We start from the raw sequence: 19,915 nt of genomic DNA on the forward strand, positions 1-19,915 counted from the left end.
AAGTAGCATTACAAGAAGGAAGGGGAGGAGAGAAGGAGGAGTCTAGGGGAAAAGGAGAGGGAGGAGGAGGGAGGAGGAAATGTAAGGGGGAGGAAGGAGGAGACATGGAAGAGACAGGGGTGTTGGCTATAAAATCCCTGAGGATGAGCTGGTCAACCAGCAGTCCCTGAGGGGAGGAGCATGGCCCTGCATGTGAAGTTTCTATTGCTCTGGGTCTGTTGGCTTCACAGTGTGATTGGTCCTGAATATGAAGGTGAGTAACAGTGACAGTGTCGGGGGTGGACATTTAAAAACCGAGTCTTGCACATCTCCTAACATATGTAATCAGACTTGAGATGCCATGGAGAGGGTAAGAGCCATCCTAATTTCACGTACCCTGAGAGAGAAAAATGTACTCTCTCTATTTTTCAAGTATTTCTAAGAGACATGAGCCACTGCTAGTCTTTAAAAACGCAAAGAAGAAGAAGAAGAAGAAGAAGAAGAAGAAGAAGAAGAAGAAGAAGAAGAAGAAGAAGAAGAAGAAGAAGAAGAAGAAGGTTTGACTAATAAAAATGAAAGAATAAGCATGCAGTTTGGAAAATCCTGTTGAAAGAGTCATGTTACCTGATAACTGTGTCTCTCCCTTCTCACCCTACTATATTTTAAATGCCTTGTTCGAGTCTTTGAAAATAGAACTGAATTTTGGCAAGTCTGTTTTATTCCTTAACCAAAATCGAAGGGCCTTCAATGATTGTAAATGACAACACAAGAAGGGAGTTCAACACAGAGGCATTTCTTACATATTTGATGGGGATCGCACATAGTTGTGAAAACAATTTTTTTGCAAAAATTTTGCAAAGCGATGGTGACCACTGCTTTCTTATCTGTTAGAATATTTGTTTTATGCTTATGTAAAAATAACGCTTTTGTCTCAGATGTTGATTCTTTCATGAGATATCACTTGTACGAACATAGAAAAGAAAATATAAATGAAAGAAGCTGGTTAAGATGTTCCTAAAATTTCTCCACTTTTAGTGCCTGGCATCCTGAATTACTGATGTCGCACTTTCCCATGTGACACTATCTCAATGGTGCCCAGAGTCTTGGTGAATGCAGACTCCCCAGTCCGAGGCACGTTAGCTGGTCTTTGCATTTACTTGGTGCTAAGCGCACTTCTGAGTCTTTGTAGATGTTATTTATTCATGCTGTCCATCTCCACACACAAGTGTCTGCTTCCCAGAGGTTAAGATGGCCCCATTGTTGTCTCTGGAGGTTTCTTTTGAGCCACTGACATGCATACCACAAGTGCTGATGTTGGCCTTTGGCTACTGTCATAGTACAGGCATTAACTACCGAGTCCCCACAGCAACCCAGCCTACAGGCAATAAAATACCATCAAATAAGGGACATCCTCATCCTGGAGACAGAACTGAGAAGCATTGCATTTTAGCATTTTAGAAGCCATGAGATGGGAGGTTTGGATCCCGCCAGGCCCATGTGATGCAGAGATTATGTGGCAGGAGTACCTCCAATCATGAGTCCACTGGCTGGTGGGAAGACAGAGAGGAGACAGATGAGCCATGCGAGCTCAACCGCCGACATGCTTCGAGTGACACTAGAGATGCGACTGATCTGGCAAGGCTTCACAGAGGGCCCGGTTGAATGATCTCGTTTCAGGACTAGACATTTGCTGTGTACGAAATGTGATTTCTCCACGGTTACAAGCTATAGGGACACACTGAAGGATTACATGACAGTGACCTCCCTTGCAAGGAGGACCATCGGGCAGGAAGCCCCTGACATGCAGTGTGAACCCAAAGTTCTGGAGTTGTCACCTGCTGCCTGTGACCATTTCTGGGGGGATGAACTGCCCGTAGGCAGATAGCTAAATTTCAGCAAAGGTTTGTGCTAAAATATGAATCTTGCACTGCAAGAGCCTTTATTATTTTATGGAGTGGGAGTGGGGGAGTGAGGGGACTCAGTGGTCCCTACTAGTGGAGAGCTGAGCACACCCTCCCAGTCATGGATCACCGCTATCCCACCTCCCTCCAGCAGGGGCTCCAAAGTCCAGCCCCCTCTTGGCCTCTCTGGCTCCAACCCAAGCTCCATCTGTGACCTCAGGCAAGGCTCTGAATTCCCATACCCAGCACAGGAGAAGAATGATTCTTGCTGCCTCCACCCCCAGAGATGCTGGGAGGATGCCAGCCAGCATGGGTGAGGTTGTCATGTCATTATCACAGCTGCCACCTGCAGGTATTAGAGAAGCAGGATACAGGCTTGGATTTAGCAGCTAATAGTCACAGAGTGAGTCTGATTATTTGAGATACCTCAGCTGACGTGGAATCATCCAATATCTGTTTCTCTGCATCCGGCTTATTTCACTGAGCCTGATGTCCTCCAGGCCCATCCATATTGTCGCCTATGGCAGGAGTTCCTTCTCTTTTAATGCAATTTAATTGTATTTATTTAATGAATTTATTTCTCTTCAATAAATTTCCAGGGCATGTATATACCACATTCTCCTTATCCATTCATGCGTGGATGGACATTTATGATGTTCCCACATCTTGGCTATTGAGATTAATACAGCAGTGAGCATGAGAGTACAGATATCTCTTCAAGATCCTAATTTCAATCCTTTTGGATAAATACCCAGAAGTGGGATTACTGGATCACATGGTAGTTCTATTTTTAATTTTTTGAGCAACCTCCGTACTGTTTTCCACAGCAGCTGCACTGTTTTACATTCCGAGCACGAGTGCTCTGTAATTCTTTGCTGTTATGGTTAGTTTAGGTTTTCTTTTTTAAAGCATTTAACCCATTGTGTTATGGAAACATTCTCACATACTCAAAAGAATTGCCCACGCCTCGCCCCTGTGGATGGCAGACACAATTTCTGGTGTTAAGCTAAGTACTTGATATGCATAATACACATGTTTCTCATGACAATCCCATTAGGTAGGTACCATTATTGCCCTCGTTTTGTAGAAGAGAATTGGAGGCACAGAGGGGTTAAGTCATGGACCAAAAGTCACACAGCAGCCTAGGGACAAGTGAGTTAAAGATTCTGAGAAAGCTTATTTCTTGAGCCACATCTCTGTACTGTCAATTTATATTCTGAATGTGTCCTCCAACTGGAATCCTTCATACTTGTAAGTGTGAAAAAAGTAAGTCATTTCTAAATGCCTTCTTTATGTCGTATTTCCTACTCCCAGAAAAAAAATTTCATATTTTGTACAGGTTGCCAGTTCAACATTTACAGCCCAAAACACACCCATTGAGATCCTGTCTCTCTTCCAGTCTCAGAGAAGAGCAGTTGAAGATCTGCGAACAATGGGCAATCAGTTTATTATGTGATGCCTTAGCACTTTCTGTGAGATTTCTTGTAATTTCAATACTTGTGAGATACCAGAGTCTCCTAAACGTGAATCCTGGAGCCAATTTTAGTGAATATAAGTTCTCTATTGTTTGTGAAAATCGACTGCAAACTTGAATGAGTTTTCCATCTCATCAAGGAGAAAATAATAATAATTATTATAAGGAGAGAAATCTTTTATCATTGCAATAAAATAGTTACCATGAGATACATGCTTGCCATGTGCCACCTATGGTGCAGAGCCCTGATGTATGATTTCATTTATTCCTCACAACAAACCTGTAACACGGAACTGCAAAGACTTTTTTTTTTTATTCATTTGAAACACAGAGAGATAGAGAGAGTACAAGCAGTGGAAAAGGCAGAGGGAGAGGAAGAAGCAGACTCTCCGCTGAACTGGGAGCCCAAAGTGGGCCTCGATCCCAGGATCCCAGGATCATGACCAGAACCAAAGGCAGATGCTTAACCATCTGAGCCACCCAGATGCCCCAAGACCCTTTTTTATCGGATGCTAAAAACAATTTGATCTTATTTTAAAAGCGAAAGACAAATAAGTAAATGTTTCCTTCAGATTGTGCCTTTCAGATAATACTAAAAAGAAACAGAATAAAGCAAAAACAAAACAGAAAAGAATGCTGAAGTTTATTTTGTAGGAAGTTATGGAAAAAGTAAGTAATTTGTTTTTGTCTACTGATTTTTGCTTTGTTTTGTTTTAGAGATCATTTTTATTGTTCCTGATCATTAATGCTATTTGGAAAATACAGGGATGTGTGTGTGTGTGTGTGTGTGTGTGTAAGATTTTGTTTTCAAGTAATATCGACCCTCAACATGGGGCTCAAAACTCCAACCCTGAGATCAAGAGTCGCACGTTTCATTGACTGAGCCAGCTAGGAGCTCCGGAAAGTGCAGTTAAAGCAAAAGGAAAAACAAAAAATCACCCACAATTATACCACTGAAAATAAGCACCACTGAAGTTTTGATGCATCCCCTTCAAAATATTATCCTTACTGGACTACAATTTAGTAAAATATTTTATTTTATTTTATTTTATTTCATTTTATTTTAAAAGCTAAACCTAGTGAAATAAATATTTGCCAAAAATTGTAATGTCTTGGGGGGCACCTGACTGGCTCAGTCCATAGAGTATGCATCTCTTGATCTGCGGGTTTTAAGTTCAAGTCCCATGATGGGTATAGAGATTACTTTTTAAAAAATAAAATAAGGCGGCCCAGGGGGCTCAGCGGTTTAGCACCACCTTCAGCCCAAAGCATGATCCTGGAGCCCTGGGATCGAATCCCACGTCAGGGTCCCTGCATGGAGCCTGCTTCTCCCTCTGCTTGTGTCTGTGCCTCTGTGTGTGTGTGTGTGTCGTGAATAAGTAAATAAAATCTTAAAAATAAAATAAAAATAGGGGTACCTAAGTGGCTTAGTCAGTTAAGCATCTGTCTGCCTTCTGCTCAGGTCATGATCCCAGGGCCTGGGATGGAATCCCATATCGGGGTCCCCGCTCAGCGGGGAGTCTGCTTCTCCCTCTCCCCCTTCCTGCCACCCTGCCTACTTGTGCTCTTTCTCTCTGTCAAGTAAATAAATAAAATCTTTAAAAATGAAATAAAATAAAATTGTGTCTTTCAGATGATGATCTACCAGCTGCAGGTAAGTTGATAAAAATTCTTTTATTAGAATTTCTTTTTAAATTTGGCCATAAAATGTAAAGTTGTTAAGTAATATGCTTCTTTTCCTAGCAAGAAATTATATTTTTCATGAGAAACTACTATTTTATGTCCTTGTATATAACATAAAGTACAATCTATGTTAAAAGTAGTTAAGGAAAAAGAAGAAAGCAATTATAATATTACTGTCAATTTTACTGTTAATATTTCCGAGTGACCAAATGTATCATCCCATACAACTTCATAATGTGATTTTCTTTTTTGCAAAAACAGAGTCTTATAGAACATAATGAAATAAGAAAAAGCTTTTTGTCATCTAAAGAGGAAGTGCAAATGTTTTCATACTTATAGGACCATCTTTGTTAATGCCTGCAGTATTATAAAACTATATATTTTAGGGGCTCCTGGGCGGCTCAGTAGGTTAAGCATCTGGCTTTTGATTTCAACTTAGGTTAGGATCTCAGCCTTGTGGGATCAAGCTCAGCACCAGTTTCTGGACTCAGTGTGGAGTCTGCTTGTCCCTCTCCCCCTGCTTCTTTCCCCACTCCCGCCCTCTCTCTCAAATAAGTAAATAAATAAAATATTTTTCTAAAAAACTATATATTTGGGATGCCTGAGTGGCTCAGTGGTTGAGTGACTACCTGTGGCTCAGGCCTTGATCCTGGGGTCCTGGGAATGAATCCCGCATCAGGCTCCCCGCAAGGAGCCTGCTTCTTCCTCTGCCTATGTCTCTGCCTCTCTCTCTGTGTCTCTCATGAATAAATAAATAACCTTTAAAAAAAGGAATTAATCATAAACCAGAGAAAATAAGATGTGCAATTATTGTATGATTGCATACTTTAAAACTCCCAGGAAAACTAATAAAGTTTACTAGCTTCAATAAGAGAATCTGGCTTAGTGGTTGGATATAAGATAGATATACAGTAGTTAATTGTTTTTCTCTATACTGGCAAGAACCCACTAGAGATGATAGAACACTTTGGGGTTAAATCAATAAGAAATGTTCAGGACTTAAATGAGTAAATGATAAAATCATATTGAAGAACATAAAGCAAGTTTTAAATAATAGATCATGCCATGTTCTCGGTTGGAAGACATAAGAATAGCAAGATAAATGTCAGCTTCAAATTTTCTTTTTCAGAAACTATAACTCACCTCCCAGAAATCAAAGGTAAGTTGATTAGAAACTTTTGATATTAAATAAATTTTCTTTTAATTGTGTAAAAATGGGGAGATCAGTGGGATTTTTCTTGATAAAATTATTTTTCTCTTTTCATAAAATTTGATAGGGCAGCCTGGGTGGCTCAGCAGTTTAGTGCCTGCCTTCAGCCCAGGGCATGATCCTGGAGACCCAGGATTGAGTCCCACATCCAGCTCCCTGCATGGAGCCTGCTTCTCCCTCTGCCTCTGTCTCTGCCTCTGTCTCTCTCTGTGTCTCTCATGAATAAATAAAATCTATAAAAAAATTGATAAAAGTAAACGAGAAATTTAGAGAGAAGAAATATGAGAAATAGAGTTACCCTGACCTTTACTGGCACTTCACTGGCACTACTTTTTCATTTTGGCCAATATAACAGAAAATACCTGATTTTAAAATTCACATAGGAAAAATGTCCAATAGTAATTAAGAATATTACAAACAAAAGTGTTCTGGAGAAACACCTTGTATTATCAGATATTTAAACAAATCACAATAGTAATACAAATAGCATGGTATCAGCCAAAAATGCATCAAATAATAATAAGTAATGTTTTCTGATGCTTGCTGGCTTCAGACCCTGCTCATTTTACTCTGCATCATCCATTTTAAAGCAAGACAGGAACAATCTGTTTTAAAGGTAAACATTTGGGATCCTTGAATGGCTCAGCAGTTTAGTGCCTGCCTTTGGCCCAGGGCGTGATACTGGAGTCCCGGGATCAAGTCCCACATTGGGCTCTCTGCATGGAGCCTGCTTCTCCCTCTGCCTGTGTCTCTGCCTCTTTCTTGCTCTCTCTCTCTGCCTTTCATGAATAAATAAATAAAAATCTTTTAAAAAAATAAAAATAGGGGATCCCTGGGTGGCTCAGCGGTTTCGCGCCTGCCTTTGGCCCAGGGCGCGATCCTGGAGTCCTGGAATCGAGTCCCGCGTCGGGCTCCCGGCATGGAGCCTGCTTCTCCCTCTGCCTGTGTCTCTGCCTCTCTCTCTCTCTCTCTCTCTTTCTCACTCTGTGTCTATCATAAATAAATAAAAATAAATCTTAAAAAAATAAAATAAAAATAAAGGTGAACATTTTCAAATTGTGCAAAAGCATTTGAAATTTCATGGTGATGAAAATCCAGGTAAAAGAGCACATTGGTAGGAAAGATGAATTGCCATTGTCTTCTGAGAAAACAATACCCAGCAATGTTAACAATTCATGTGTGCTTTAACCTAATAATCATGCTTTTGGGATTTCATTCTATAGAAATAAATGGTTTAGTACATAAGGATTTACATACATGGAAAGTTTGCTTCAGCTTTATATACAAAAGGAAAATAATCTGAATAAGGGAAATATTGAATAAATTTAGCAAAACCATATCACAGAATATGAATTTGCATTAGAAAGGAGTGAGAGCTCCAAAGGTTAAAAGCATACATTGGATAAATTTTCTGGCCTAAGTGGGTAGAGATGTCATTCACTGAGTAAGAATATAAGTGAAAGAGAAAGATGATGAATTCAAAAATTCAAAACTAGATAAAGTTCTGAATGCTATTTTAAATGAAGGCCAGGAGGGCAAAAAAAAAAAAAAAAAAAAAAGATATGTTGGAAAGGATTTTTGTGATATGCTAAGTTAGAAACAAGTTATCGATATAAAGTATGATTCATGTCAGGAGGCAGCAAAAAATCTGTGCATGTATGCCCCTACATGTATAAAATGTAAGTTATATGTATATTGTATGGATATATGAATATGTATATATAATGTCCAGGTGTGCATGGAGAAAACTGTGGATAGATACAAACCAAGCTATATACAGTGTGTGTGTGTGTGTGTGTGTGTGTGTGTGTAAGAAGATAAAGAAAAAAAAAAGAAAAGAAATGAAGGGGAAATTGCTTAAGAAGTCTCACATTTATGTTTCTAAGCTTAGGATAGGTTTCTGGAACTGGGGCCAAATGCTAAGCAAAATATCAAGAGTGCTTATACCATGCAAAAAAAGTGCGACATAGAGAAGGGTTGAAAATAAGAAATCTTTATTAGTAGAGGTCCAACAGCTCTGCAGTCATGTGACCCAATAATGTTGAACAGAACCCCAGACCCTGACTCTCATTTCTGGGCAACCAGGTGGGGGCAAAAGTAACTTTGTAACATCTCAACTAACAATCTAACACTCCCAGAGAAGGACCAAGCATTTTTGTTTTCTCTAGATGGCAAGTGTTTCTTTCCATTCTACTACAGAAATGAAGTGTTCTATGACTGCATGAAGTTAAAGACAAAACACAAGTGGTGCTCCCTAAATGAGACTTACCAAGGATATTGGAAATATTGCTCTGAAGAAGGTGAGTGTCTTGCCTTGAACACCTCAGGGTGATTGATTGGTGATCTTTGTCACCAGGGCTGTGTGGTTCAATGAGACCTGCCTACAAGAGGGCTCTAAAAAGGAAATCCACAGTCAATTAAATTGTGAAAATGAGCTTTGTGCAGGTCTCGGACAGTACGAAAATCACATTGCTCCAAAGACGTATTATGAGAGCTTCAACCCCAATATTGCTGAGTAGATGGGGCTGAGTGAGATGGTGGGTGCGTGTGTGTGCATGCACACGTGTGTGCATGAGAGGGCAAAGAGGAGGTACAAAATAGATTTCCTATTCTGATTGTCTCTCTTCTCTGTAGACTTTGCAAAGTGTGTGTTTCCCTTCTGGTACAGACACATGATCTACCGGGAGTGTACTGAAGATGGGGACGCATTTGGGAAAAAATGGTGTTCGCTGACCCAGCATTATAACAAGGACAAGATTTGGAAATATTGTGACTGATGGTGAGGTTTTCTGGGAGGGGCATGTAAAGATCTAATTGTTCTCATGGGAAATTCAGTTTCTTTTGTGAAGTAATCTCCAGTTTCTTTTATGAAAGGAGAAAGTAGAACCCTCTTTATAAGGTTTTATTTTCTGAGATATGAGTTGAAGATGATTTGGCTGAAAATAACTGGGTTTTGGCCATTGATTATGGATGATGAGGTTTTGATATGGAAACCTATATTCTAGCCTCAGCACTTATACCTGCTAACTGGGTAAAATTAGGCCCTTAAAAAAAAATTCTATGGACTTTGGGTGATAATGAGGTGTCAGTATAGGTCCTTTGATTATATCCAATGTCCCACTCTGTTAGGGGGCGGTGTTGGTTTGAGCAGGAGGCTCAACCTGTGTGGTACCTGTGTGGGGGTGGAGGCATTTAGGAACTCTCTGTGTCTTCTGCTCAATTTTGCTATAACCTAAAACTGCTCTAAAAAAGTAAAGTCTATTAAAAATGCATTACCTTAATATAGAATTTTTTTAAAAAAACAAACAAAAAGATTGATAACCGAGATAGGAAAATAGGTGTTGACAAGATGAAGTGACAAAGTGAGGCTCAAAGCAGTTTAGGGGGGAACCGCATGGACCCAGGTGACAAGCTGAAGAGAGTTGATGACATGGTACAGCATGTGCCAGTTTACCCCCAAGGGGTGGGACATAGTTTTCTGGAACCATCCACATCTCCTTGGTTACAGTTTATTGAACACTTGGGACAGACACTATGCTGTGTGCTTTATTTACATCATTATTAATCTTACCACGACCTAAGAGGTAAATATGAATGTCACCATTTTCAGAAACTATGAGTCAAGTGGGTTAACTAATTTACCAGGTCCCATGGCCATGACTTTGAGTATATAAAAAGGTAATAAGAGAAAAAAATAAAACATAATGTATCATGTGACCCAGGAATTCCACCCCTGGGGATGGATATTCCCAAACGAATTTAAAGTAGGGACTTGAAAAAATATTTCTATGCTGATATTCCTTTCAGCATTAGTCCAGTGGCCAATAAGGGGAAGCAACCAAGTGTCCATCAACAGATGAGCGGATGAACAAAATGTGGTATATCTTGATGGTGGAATATTATTCAGCCATAAAAAAGTAATGAAGTCGGGATCCCTGGGTGGCGCAGCGGTTTGGCGCCTGCCTTTGGCCCAGGGCGCGATCCTGGAGACCCGGGATCGAATCCCACGTTGGGCTCCCGGTACATGGAGCCTGCTTCTCCCTCTGCCTGTGTCTCTGCCTCTCTCTCTCTCTCTCTCTCTCATAAATAAATAAAAATTAAAAAAAATTAAAAAAAAAAAGTAATGAAGTTGATACATTTCACAACATGGATGAATCCTGAAAACATTATACTAAGTGAAATAAGCCAGATACAAAGAAACAAATGCTGTGTGGTTCCATTTATATGAAATATATAGAAGAGGCAAGCTCATAGAGACAGGAAGTAGGTAAGATGTTACCAAGGTCTGGCAGGAGGGAGGAACTGGGGAGTCACTGCATAATGGGTACCGGTTCTGTTTGGGGTGATATAAAGCTTTGGAAATAGATTAGTAATCATGGTTGCACAACACTGTGCATAGAAGTAATGCCACTGAATTTAACAATAGTTAAAGTAGCAAATTTTATTGTGTGTATATATCTCTCCACGATTTTTAAAAATTAATAGTGTAAAAAAAGATACTAAGATTTATAAAATTTAATTCTATCCTGGGATGCAGAAAATAGACCTGTCAGAAGATGGTGCATCTCAACCATGGGCAGGTGCTCATACATTTATTACTCATCCTCTCCCAAAGCAAGAGTCTCCTTTACTAGTTTTCCATGAACTTGCCTGAATATTAACACTATATGGCTTCTCATTGGCTGCACCAAAGCAAACATTGTATATCTTGAAAGATTCCCTTATTCCTCCCAGACCGTTCTTTCATATGACTTATTGTTCCTATTGGCAGTCTTCTGACAACTGCAAATACACACAAAATGCCCCACCTAGGAGTAGCCTTTGCCCTGAAATAATTAATGGCCTCTGAGCTGACTTTCTGATTTCCATGAAATGGCCCTTTGCAATGACTGTCATTTCACTTAGGGCCACCCACCTGTGGTTGAAGATCCATAGAATCTTCCCTTCGCCCTTCCATCCTGGCCCTAGCACAAACAAGAGATCTCAGGAGAGAAAAGATTATTTTATTTATTATGAACCTATTATATGCTAGTCAGTGTAATTATTAGATTCCACACAAAGTTTCCCCAAATCCTCATAACAAGCTTGCAAATTTGCCTTACTTTATTCTTCCCTTTATGGAAGAAGAAATCAAGGCTTAACAGAAATCAAATTAAATAACTTGCCCAAAGCCCTAGAGCTCACAGTAGGAAGGATGGTGAGGGTCCACTGTGTCTTTACCCTTTGTCTTCCCCGCCTCTTCCAGGGTATCTGGAAGCAGTGCTCCTGTTCCCTTCATCTGCTTTGTCATTCTTCATCATTGTCCCTCATAAGGAAAATAGATGTGCTTAAATTTAAAAAAACAACAACAGTTCTTGATTAATTTTCAGATCCTTGCCTGTTCAGATACTTCTTTATAATAGGTCTGCCTGCTTTTCGCGGGCTTTTTAGGAGAGACATTTAGGAGATAAGCTCATGAATTTTTTTCTTTTTTTAAAGATTTTATTTATTTATTCATGATAGTCACACAGAGAGAGACAGAGAGGCAGAGACACAGGCAGAGGGAGAAGCAGGCTCCATGCACCAGGAGCCCGACGTGGGACTCGATCTCGGGTCTCCAGGATCGCGCCCCGGGCCAAAGGCAGGCGCCAAACCGCTGCGCCACCCAGGGATCCCGAATTTTTTTCTTTTATCTATTCCTATGTAAGCATACAGGATCCTAAGAAAATATTAAAATATTTTCATAGCTGCAATTTGCCTCTAATGGTCAAACGAATCACCCAGATATTCCTTATTTAGTGTGCCATGAAAGGCAGCCAGTTGCTTTTTCAACAATTTCCTGGATTGGCTAATGCAAATCTACATTAAACCTAGATCCATTATCCCCAGCTGCATTTAGGCTTTAAAAAGCCCAAAACAGATAATTGTATCAAAAGCCTACATAACTCTTGGGATATGTAAAATATTTTAAAAACTTCACCCTCAAATTCATCCATACCGAGTTAGAAAACATCTTTAGGAGAGTTTTTTTTTTTGAGCTGTGGGGTCACTGTTATCGATTCAGTGGGGCTTAAATTAAAAATGCTGGGGTGCCTGGGTGGCTCAGTCGGTTAAGCGTCTGCCTTCATCTCAGGTCATGATCCCAGGGTCCTGGGATAGAGTGCCACATCTGGGATCCCTGCTTAGCAGGAACCTGCTCCCCTGCTTGTGCTCTCTCATGCTCTTTCTCTCAAATAAATAAATAAGATCTTTTTAAACTAATTAATTAATTTAAAATGCTGCAGAATTGGAGGGGAAATCACAGAGTATAGCTTGTGTATCCAATGTACTATTTCTAATATTTATGCTGATTTTATACATAGATATAGATGCCTATACACACATATGTACGTGGATAGGTCACGGGAATGTGATGTGCAGCATGGTGACTATAGTTAATGGTGTTGTAGTGCATTTTTGAAGGTTGCTAGAAGAGTGAATCTTCAAAGTTCTCATCACAAGAAAAAAATTTTTTTTGTCATTTTCTATGGTAACAGATGGTGACCAGACTATGGTGATCATTTTGCAATGAACAAATGTCAAATCATTACATTTCACACCTGAAACTAATGCAGTGGTGCAAGTCAATATAATTCAATAAAAAATACACATACATATGCACCGAATCATATTTTCAAATGTATTCTTAGATCACGGCGCCCCCTAAAAAGTTTGGAAGCACTGTCTTTGTGAACCCAGAAGACTCATTGTAATCTTTTATGAGAAATAGGAAATCTAAAAAAGAATGTTTTTGACTTATCTTTCTAGTCTTTGAATACTGGCAGAAAGGACTGTCTTTGAAATGGGCTTACTGGTCTCAGGAGAGCTGTGGGACAGGCTGTGACCAAGCCCAGGTGGTAGCAATTAATCCTTAAACTGTAAAGTGGTCGTGGTTACTATACCGGGCACCAGGGATTACTAATCAGATCCTAGGGAAGGGTTGACCAGAGAGACATCCAGTGGTGACAAATGGATCACAGGTTTTTCAGAAAGAAAATCAACTGAACACTTGCTGTTCATTACATGGAAGAGCCAAAGAGCCAGCCTTCTACCAAATTTCCAGGCATGAATCAGTTCACAGAGTTGACCCCCCTTGAACAATTAGGAGGCTGGACAACCGTGAAGCCATACACTGCTGTAATGCCACAGGTATACGCTTTCAGCCTTCTTGGTAGACTTCCCTAATGGGGCACATTGTTTAGTGTCTACGACCAAGGGAAATATATAAACCTTCTAGGGTCTCCTGAATACTGGTTTTGAGTGAAGATTAATTTTCAAGGACTCAGACCACCACTGGGATCCAGTAATTCGAGTGGAAGTTTCCAGGAACATGAGACAGAGTCCTCACTTAAGTTCACTTTGTTCTTGGCTCAGTACGATACCAAACACACACCTTGCAATTATTTCCCCAGGTCCTGAGAGTTATATGGTTTGAATAGATTTTTCAGAAAGGTTTACTATTATTCACATTGGTTCCCTCACCCTTGGACTATCAAACATTACATCAGTGATCATTGTTGCTAGTCTTTCATTAGAAGGTACACACAGAGAAATGCTCTATCCCTTGGGAATTGCAGAGACGAGTGGCACCAAAGAAAGATTTGAAAGATTGTTGTTACAATCCTATTCATTTCTCTAAAAGGAGCAGCAAAAAAGGCTGCTAAGAGGGCCCATGATGTATTACCATGTCAGTCAAGTGGTGACTCCTTTGGCAGCTGTTCTTCTAAATTCATCTCATCATCAGATACCCCGGTCATGGGTAAATAGCTGCTTAAAGAATGCTATTACGTGGCTCCATCTAACTGCAGAAGAAGCTGGCAAATATAGGATAGCCAGCCAGCCATATAACCAGCTCCAATTGTGCTACCATGATGACGGCAAAACAGACTTCTGTAAGCAGCTCCCCATCATGACTCCTGGAACACATTCCACTTCCTTGGATTGAAAGAGCATCTTGTGGTAGGATCATTCTACAGAACTGACTTCCTCCTTGGGGCACCTACTATTTCCTGTGCAGTACCATAGAGATGCTCTCGGTTCTGCAGAGGCTCATATTTAAAGCTATGTGCAGGGCAGCCCGGGTGGCTCAGCGGTTTAGCGCCAGCTTTGGGCGAGGGCCTGATCCTGGGGACCCAGGATCAAGACCCACGTCGGGCTCCCTGCATGGAGCCTGCTTCTCCCTCTGCCTGTGTCTCTGCCTCTCTCTCTCTCTCTCTCTCTCTCAATGTGTCACATGAATAAATAAATAAAATCTTTCTAAAAAATAAAATAAAGCTATGTGCAAAATGTGCAGGGCATCGTTACATGCTCTGAAGCCATTGGCAGTTTGAACAACACAAATGTAGTTATGAACGTTGAACCACATCAAAATTGGAATCTGGGAAAAGTACCCTTTAGAAAATTTCCATTTATTCTATTCCATTTGTCTACGTCTGTCTTTATGTCAGTATCACACTGTTTTGATGACTGAAGCTTTTGAAATCAGAAAGTGTGAGGGATCCCTGGGTGGTGCAGCGGTTTAGCGCCTGCCTTTGGCCCAGGGTGCGATCCTGGAGACCCGGGATCGAGTCCCACATTGGGCTCCCGGTGCATGGAGCCTGCTTCTCCCTCTGCCTATGTCTCTGCCTCTCTCTCTCTGTGTGACTATCATAAGTAAATAAAAAAATTAAAAAAAAAAAGAAAGTGTGAGACCTCTTTGTCTCTTTTTTTTTCAAGAATATTTTGGCTATTCAGGGTCCCTTGAGATTCCATATGAATTTGAGGATAGCTCTTTTGTATTTCTGTAAAATACAGATTTCTATATCTATATCTATATCTATCATTGGAATTTTGGTAGGTATTGAATTGAATCTGTAAATCATTTGGGGGCCATATTGACATCTTGACAACATCAATCTTCAATCCATGAGCATAGAATATCATTTCATTTACTAGTCATTGTCTTGAATTTCTTCCAGCAACATTTTATGGTTTTCAGTGTTCAGAACTTTCACCTCCTTGGTTAGCTTTATTCCTAAGTATTTTATTCTTCTTGATGCTATTGTAGATGGATTTGTTTTCCTAATTTTTTTCAGATTATTCATTGTTAGCATAGAGAAATGTAACTGAATTTTGTTTTGGTTTTTTTTTTAAGATTCTATATATTTATTCATGAGAGACACAGAGAGAGAGGCAGAGACATAGAGGGAGAAGGAGGCTCCTCACAGGGAGCCCAATGTGGGGCTCGATCCCAGGGTTCCAGGATCAGCAGACACTCAACTGCTGAGCCTCCCAGGCATCCAGGCATCCCTGTAATTGAATTTTGTGTGAATTTCATATCCTGCTACTTTGCTGCATTTATTTATTGGTTCCAACCAGTGTGTGTGTGTGTGTGTGTGTGTGTGTGTGTGTGTGATCTTTAGGGTTTTCTACATATACGATCATGTTGTCTGTGAATGGAGATAATTTTACTTCTTCCTTTCCAATTCGGATGTCTTTTGCTTCTTTTTTCTTACCTAGGCCTTCCAGTACTATGTTGAATATAAGAAGTGGTGAGAATGGGGCGCCCGGGTGGCTCAGTGGGGTTGAGCCTCTGCCTTTGGCTCAGGCCATGATCCTGGAATCTGGGATGGAGTCCCACATCGGGCTCCCTGCATGGAGCCTGCTTCTCCCTCTGCCTGTGTCTCTGCCTTTCTCTCTGTGTGTCTCTCATGAATAAATAAATAAAATCTTAAAAAAAAAAAAAAAAGGCAGTGGGGAGAAAGGGATCCTTGCTTTCTTCCTGATCTTAAAGGAGAGTTTTCAGGCATTCATGGTTGTATGTGACATTGGCTGTGATGGTCGGGAAATAACCCTAAGTTAAATTCTTTCCTATTAAATTTTAGGTTTAACTGTCATTGTTCAGAATGAATACAGATTCTGAGATCCTAGAACCACTGTTCATTTGAGGCCCAGGCACCCATGGTGGGTGGATCCTTTTACTGTGTAGATTCTGATCTTCTTTTATTTTTGCATAGTTCTCTTTGATTATATCACAAATTTTATTTTTCTTCCTTTGTCTTGTTATTCTTTTTCAGGGACGTGCATTAATTATATATGTGGTGTAAGTTACTTTACTGCAATCACAGCCTCCATAACTCCTTTTATATTTTTATCTTGTTTTCATCCTCCTGGATATGGAAGTGCCTTTCTTAAATGCCCCTTCTCCAGTTCTCCAGTCTGCACTTAGATCTACTGTCCCTTGGCCACATTTTAATTTAGTTTTCACTTTGGACACTTACAAATTTTTCTCTTCATTTCCGGCTTCAGTTCAGTATTGTTCCATTTTTTCCCCTATTTTTTAAAACTCACTTTAGTACTTTCTGAATTTCTGATTCAAGATGCTTTTCCTATCTCTACTTAATATATTTCACTCCCCCTGGTTCATTTCTGGGGTGTGTGAGCGCACCTGCGCAAGCAAAGACCGCTACTTTGTAGCATTTTACACACGGGGGAGTGTGGTGTGGGGGTGTGTGGGGGGGGTGATAGTTTATTTTTTATTTTTTGGGGGTGTGATAGTTTATATAGATTAGTAGCTCAGGGGCGCCCTCTGCCGTCCTTGTAGTGAGAGGCAGTTTCTTTCCCGGATGGTTTTCACGGGAGAGGAGGAGTGCTGAACGTCTGGAAGGTTTGTGGGTTCTTCTATTTTGAGGTTCCGTTTTATTTATAGTGTCCTGAAGTGTGCCCTTCCTTTTCCCTCATCACTAACCAGCCCCTAAGGGATTTCTCCCTTCTGTTTTACCCTCGTCTCCTACAGGAAGCATCCACATCAGCCGCCTCAGGTCTCTACTTCTAAGCTCCCTTCCCCCTGACATTCTTTCTCTGATCCCCCAGGACTCTCCAGTACTTTCTCACTTGGGGCAGAATTTCCCCTTCTGGGAGAGGACTGCAGCCATCGCTTTGCCTTTTCCAGAATATCATATAGTCAGAACCATACAGTAGTAGCGTTTTAGAAATGGTTTCTTTCACTTGGTGATATGCATTAAAGATTCCCCAATGGTTTTTACGTGGCTCACGATAGTTCATTCATTTCATTTTATCACTGAATAATATCCCATCGTCTGGATGTACCGGTTTATTTATCCACTGACCTACTGAAGGACATCCTGGTTGCTCCCAAATTTTGGCAGTTATGAACAAAGCTGCTGTAAACCTCTGTGGGCAGGTTTTTACATAGACATGAGTTTTTGTTTTTGTTTTTTAAGTAGGCTCCCAACTTGGGGCTTGAACTCACAACCCTGAGATCAAGACCAAAGCTGAGATTGACTCAGGCACTTAACTGACTGAGCCATCCAGGCACTCCTGGACATGAGTTTTCAACTCATTTGGGTCATACTGGGTCATATGATAAGAGTGTGTTTAGTTCTGTAGGAACCTGCCAAACCCCTAAAGTGGCCACACCATTTTGCTTTCCCACCAACGATAAATGAGAGTTTCTTTTGCTTCACCAGGCTCGCCAGCATTGGTGGCGTTGGTGTTTGGATTTTAACCATCTTAATAGGGGTGTTGTGATATCTCATTGTTTTAATTTGCAATTCCCTTGTGACACACGATATTGATCATTTTTCCATAAGCTTAGTGATCATCTGTATATCTTCTTTAGTGAAATATCTGTTCAGATCTTTGCTAATTTTTGAAATTGGATTGTTTGTTTTCTTATTGCTGAGTTGTAAGAATTCTTTTTTTTTTTTAAAGATTTTATTTATTTATGAGAATGCACAGAGAGGAGAGAGAGAGAGAGAGAGAGAGGGGCAGAGACGCAGGCAGAGGGAGAAGCAGGCTCCATGCACCGGGAGCCCGACGTGGGATTCAATCCCGGGTCTCCAGGATCGCGCCCTGGGCCAAAGGCAGGCGCCAAACCACTGTGCCACCCAGGGATCCCGAGTTGTAAGAATTCTTTGGATATTCTCGATACCAGTCCATTGGCAGATACATGTTTTGCAAACATGGTGTTCCAGCACCATCTGTTGAAAACACTGTTTTTTTTTTTCTCTCCATTAAATTGTGTTTGCTTCTTTGTCACACAGATTAGTTGACTCTATATATGTGAGTCTTTTTCTGGACTCTATCCTGTTCCACTGATCTACTTGTTTATTATTTCATTAATATTGCAATGTCTAGGGATCCCTGGGTGGCGCAGCGGTTTGGCGCCTGCCTTTGGCCCGGGGCATGATCCTGGAGACCCGGGATCGAATCCCACGTCGGGCTCCCGGTGCATGGAGCCTGCTTCTCCCTCTGCCTGTGTCTCTGCCTCTCTGTCTCCCTCTGTGTGACTATCATGAATAAATAAATAAAATCTTTAAAAAAAAAATATTGCAATGTCTAGATTACTGTCTCAAACCAATTAGCTTTGTAGTAAGTCCTCCAGTTGTACCTTTTTCACTACCCTTCTTGTCTGTTTCTGTGACTTCAACTTTTTTAGATTCCACATATAAATGTGATCATACATTTATTTTTCTAATGTGTGCTTGTTTTGCTTAGCATAATGTCCTCTGGGTTAATTCATGTTGTCACAAATGGCAGGACTTCCTTTTTAAATGATAATTAATGGTCCATTATACATATGCACATTATATATACATTTTCTTTATCCATTCATCCATCAGTGGACACAAAGCAACTTAGGGTGCTTCCATAATTGGGCTATTGTGAACAATGCTGAAAGAGTGCAAATATCTCTTCAGGGTGGTGACTTTATTTCCTTTGGATACATATCCAGAAGTAGGATTGCTGGATCATATAGTTGTTATATTTTTAGTTTTTTTTTTTTTTAAGAAGCTCCATGCTGTTTTCCACAACAGCCATCCCAACAGGCAAAGGATCCAAATAGACGTTTTTCCAAAGAAGATATATGACTTACCAATGGACATACGAAAAGGTATTCAACATCACTAATCATGGAAATTCAAATAAAAACTACTGGATGTCGTCTTATACCTGTTGGTATGGCTGTCGTCAAAATGTCAAAATAAGTATTGGTGCAGATGTGAAGAGAAGCAACCCCTACTCATACGTTCTTCTTGAAGAATCCACTAGGGTATAAACTTAAGTTCTGACTCAGTGGACACCATCATCCACGATTTTCTGAAAAGATCCTAAAGAGATTATGCTACATAGTGGCTTAGAGCACTTTGGAATCAGACAACAAGAAATTTGAACCCCATTCCACATTTTTCCAGCTGTGAGACTTTAGCCAAGCCACAACTTTTTTGAGCCTTGGTTTTTCCACCCACAAATTGGGTTCACATTCTTGCTTACCTGATAAAGGTTTTGTCTGAGTTGTATAATGATCATTTTAAAATAAAAACTGTGTGAGGTATCTGCGTGGCTCGGTATTTGAGCATCTGCCTTCGGCCCAGGGTGTGATCCTGGGGTTCTGGGATCAAGTCTGTCGTCGGGCTCCATGAAGGGAGCCTGCTTCTCCCTCTGCCTCTCTCTCTGTGTCTCTCTCATGAATAAATAAATAAAATCTTTTAAAAAATAAAATAGATAAAATAAAACCTGTGTTATTATAGTTGTAGTAATAATTGAAGTGGTAACAGCCATGATCAAAGCAAAGTAGGCTTATATGGCACTTACTCTGTGCAAGGGATTGTTTAAATTGCATTGCACGTATGAACTGATATAATACAA

General features: G+C 40.4%; 1 protein-coding gene across 4 annotated transcripts; it reads left to right on the forward strand.

Annotated features, from left to right (window-relative positions):
- Positions 1-97: 97 nt before the first annotated feature.
- Positions 98-19,628, forward strand: BSPH1 (binder of sperm protein homolog 1). 4 transcript variants are annotated; one of them, XM_072773273.1, is made up of 6 exons: positions 98-253; positions 4,988-5,008; positions 6,167-6,196; positions 8,416-8,547; positions 8,882-9,026; positions 19,058-19,628. In XM_072773273.1, exons 1-5 carry the CDS (start codon positions 181-183, stop codon positions 9,022-9,024), a joined length of 399 nt encoding a protein of 132 aa, XP_072629374.1. In that variant the 5' UTR covers positions 98-180; the 3' UTR covers positions 9,025-9,026; positions 19,058-19,628. The 4 variants fall into 4 exon arrangements, with proteins under 4 accessions (XP_072629374.1, XP_072629384.1, XP_072629366.1 ...); XM_072773283.1 differs by lacking the exon at positions 19,058-19,628 and adding an exon at positions 14,010-15,992; XM_072773265.1 differs by lacking the exon at positions 19,058-19,628 and adding an exon at positions 10,055-11,799.
- Positions 19,629-19,915: the final 287 nt, after the last annotated feature.

Source organism: Canis lupus, chromosome 1 (genome assembly GCF_048164855.1).
Source record: "Canis lupus baileyi chromosome 1, mCanLup2.hap1, whole genome shotgun sequence".
Classification (NCBI taxonomy): Eukaryota; Metazoa; Chordata; class Mammalia; order Carnivora; family Canidae; genus Canis; species Canis lupus.

What these genes read in the sequence shown, in the direction of transcription:
- BSPH1 (XM_072773273.1), top strand. Translation starts at nt 181, where the DNA reads ATGGCCCTGCATGTGAAGTTTCTATTGCTCTGGGTCTGTTGGCTTCAC. An exon ending in TCACCTCCCAGAAATCAAAG is followed by an intron (nt 6,197 to 8,415) that starts GTAAGTTGATTA and finishes TGTTTTCTCTAG; the next exon opens with ATGGCAAGTGTTTCTTTCCA. An exon ending in GAAATATTGCTCTGAAGAAG is followed by an intron (nt 8,548 to 8,881) that starts GTGAGTGTCTTG and finishes TCTTCTCTGTAG; the next exon opens with ACTTTGCAAAGTGTGTGTTT.